This window comes from Chinchilla lanigera, unplaced genomic scaffold (genome assembly GCF_000276665.1).
Source record: "Chinchilla lanigera isolate Chin_1 unplaced genomic scaffold, ChiLan1.0 scaffold00049, whole genome shotgun sequence".
Taxonomy (NCBI): domain Eukaryota; kingdom Metazoa; phylum Chordata; class Mammalia; order Rodentia; family Chinchillidae; genus Chinchilla; species Chinchilla lanigera.
This window is the reverse complement of record NW_004955450.1, coordinates 2,706,290-2,709,566: the sequence shown is the minus strand read 5'-3', so window position 1 is coordinate 2,709,566 and position 3,277 is coordinate 2,706,290. Positions and strand designations below refer to the sequence as shown.

The 3,277-nt window shown below is 43.9% G+C and overlaps 1 protein-coding gene across 3 annotated transcripts in view; it reads right to left on the bottom strand.

The window, feature by feature from the left end:
- Positions 1-3,277, bottom strand: part of Snupn (snurportin 1) — a 19,476-nt gene that overhangs the window by 11,405 nt on the left and 4,794 nt on the right. For 2 of the 3 annotated variants that reach the window (XM_005393503.2, XM_005393504.2), the window contains one exon: positions 1,299-1,461. In XM_005393503.2, the coding sequence (XP_005393560.1) occupies positions 1,299-1,456 (158 nt within the window). In that variant the 5' untranslated portion in view covers positions 1,457-1,461. Of the gene's footprint in view, positions 1-1,298; positions 1,462-2,822; positions 2,845-3,277 lie in introns of those variants that run through there. The other variant, XM_013519045.1, reaches the window with a different exon arrangement.

Genomic DNA, 3,277 nt, shown 5'->3' with positions numbered 1-3,277 from the left:
AAAAAAAAAAAAAATTGAAAAAGGTTATTCATCCATACAACTCCATACACTGATCATTTCTGCACAGAATATCCTCAGAAAGGTACATAAAAAACTAGTAATTTGGGCAAGAGCTGGCTGACCAGGGACAGAGCAGATAGATTTTTCAGCATATCCTCTTCCATATATTTTGAACCATATAAATGTATTATCTATTCCTGTTTTTTTTCTTCTTTTTTGTTTTTTGCTTTTTGAGACTGGGTCTTCCTATGCAGTTCAGTCTAGTGTTAAGCTCACTTTGTAGCCTAGACTGGCCTCGAACTCACAACAATCCTCCTGCCTCAGCCTCCCCAGTGCTGGGATTACAGGCATGCGCCACCACGCCCAGCTTTTTTTTTTTTTTTTGGTACCAGGAACTGAACTCAGGACCTTGCACTTGCCAGGCAGGTGCTTATGCCACTGAGCTAAATCCCCGGCCCATATTCCAAAATAATAAATTGCAATGAAAAAAAAAGGAAGGAAAAGAAAAGAGTGGCCTGGGAATGTGATCTGGTACTGTCAACCTGAAGCCACAGTGAGGATCTGTCCATCTGATGATGGACAGGTGTGCACCATCATGCCTGGCTCCATGCACTGCTTCTTATGTTGTTGTTTTTGTTAGCACTGGGCGAAGGCAGGCACTGTACAAACTGCAGCTCTTAATAGTTTCTCTTAATCCCCAGTTCTTTACTTTGTAAACCAGAAGAAGCCCACACCATACTAGGAATAAAAGGACAGGCCGTGTCTTCCGAGCAGCCCAGTCTCAAACGCTCCCATGCAGCTCTTTCCCGTCTGCTCCTTTGGCATTTAGAATGAAGAGCGGAAGACACTTCCTCGGAGTCAGCTCCCAAGGGCTCCACGAAACACGTGGGCTGAGGGCCCGGGAAGGCCACACCAATTCCAGGACTCAGTGTGTGGGAGAAGCCACACATCAGTGACCCGGGAATGTGGGAATGGAAGTCTAGGCGTGGCATTCACAAGTCCCTAAACTGCAAAGCTCAGTTCTGTTGCCAGGAAGAATAGCACATTTTAACCAAATAATTGAGCTTTTGCTTTCAAACTTCAGTCTCTTCCTATTACCTCTTCTTGTCCTAACCTCTGGGGATAAAGGCTAAAGGCTAAAGGATACCGATCTCTGCCAGGATTTACCCTTCCAACCTTATGGACAGGAAGCTCCACCTACTAAGATCTCCCAGGAGGCATTCTGCAGAGACAGCTAGATCCCTGATGCCTCCCAGTCCCCAGCCGGAGGAGAAGCCGGGGAGTTAAAGCACCCTTACGATTTCTGCAGCTCTAGTAAGTGACGGCGCCGCTCACTCTGTTCCAAGGAGTTATACTTGGACTTGTACTGGGACAGGCGGGGGTGGGGGGTGGCTGTGCTGTTCAGATCTTGGGACACAGAGAAGCTACCGGCCAGGGCTTGACTTAGCTCCTCCATCTTCCCTGCAAAGCAAAACAAAGGAAAATGGTTCATTCATTCGTGTCATCCCATGTACAGGCAGTTATGATGTAACATGATGGTCACTTTCCTAAAAACCCCACTGTTGTCTTTTTTTTGGCTTTTTTTTTTTGCGGTACCGGGAATTGAACTCATGATGTCGCACTTGCCAGGCAGGCGCTGTGCCGCTGAGCTAAATCCCCAGCCCCTAAACCCCACCATTGTCTCCAGGAGAAAAAAACGGAAGTTAAAGGGTAAATGAGTTACATATTAGCAATGCCATGTTACTGTGTAATAATATTTCATTATTGCAATGGTTAATTCGATAGCTCTGAGTATACACACTTACATATCAATTATCAATCACTAAACAAATGTATACCTTGATTGAATCTTCTTATTCCCCATCTCCATGAGCCCTGTCATTTGTGGTTTTTAAGGAGAGGCTTATTTTGGCTCATGTGCCAATCTTCCTTTACCACCATTGATATGATCAAGCATCTCATATTTTTTGTTTGTTTGTTTTTGTCTTTTTGAGACAGGGTCTCGCTATGCAGTTCAGGCTGGCCTTGAGCTCACTCTGTAGCCCAGGCTGGCCTCGAACTTGCAACGACCCTCCTGCCTCAGCCTCCCGAGTGCTGGGATTACAGGCATGCGCCACCATGCCCAGCCTCATTTGTTTTTAGTAGTTCTAAATAGCCATTGCTAAGTAACAAAACTTTCACTGAGCACGGTAGCACACATCTGCAATCCCAGTACTCAGGGGAATGTGGGAGGAAAATTGCTGCAACTTTGAGGATGGCCTGGGCTACACAGTGAGTTCAAGGCTAGCCTGGACTGTATAGTGAGGTTCTGTCTCAAAAAACCACACCCCCACACAAAAGCAATAAAACTCTCTCATGCAAATTGTATGCAACTGGTTGTTAAATTCTGTTATAAATACCAATTCATATTAAGGAAATTTAGTTCCATATTAGCACAAAAACAGGCATGTGGATCAATGGAACAGACTAGAAGATGGAGAAACAACCCCAGGCACATTTAGCCATCTGATATTTGACAAATGGGCCAAAAAACACATGCTGGAGGAAAGATAGCCTCTTTGATGTTATTTCTAATGGTTATGTCAGAACCCCCGTTGCATAAGAAATAACATTAAGCATCAACAAATGGAATCATATCAAATTAAAGGACTCCTGCACAGCAAAGGAAATAACCAACAGAATGAAGAAACCACCTACAGAATGGGAAAAAATTTTTGCCAGCTACTCCTTGGACAGAAGACTAATATCTAGAATATATAAAGAACTCAAAATAATTGGACTTCCCAAAATAAAAGACCCAATCAAAAAAATGGACAACTAACCGGACATGGTGGCATATGCCTGTAATCCCAGAACTTGGAAGGCACAGGCAGGAAGATCGTTGTGAGTTTGAGGCCAGCCTGGGTTACAAAGTGAGCTCAAGACCAGTGAGACCCTGTCTCAAAAAAAAAAATAAATAAATAAAATTTAAAAATAAAAAAAACCACTTTACTACCTAAAAACAAAACCAAAAAAATGGACAACTAGCTGGGCATGGTGGCGTAAGCCTGTAGTCCCAGCAGTTGGGAGGCTGAGGCAGGAGAATCGTGAGTTCAAAGTCAGCTTATGCTACAAAGTGAGCTCAAGGCCAGCCTGAACTGCAGTGAGATCTCAAAAAGACCAAAAAAAAAAAAAAAAAAAAGAAAGGACCAAGGGTGTGGCTTAGAGGTAGAGTGGCTGCTTACTACGTGAAAGGCCCCGAGTTTGAATCCCAGCACCACCAAAAGCAAAACCAAAA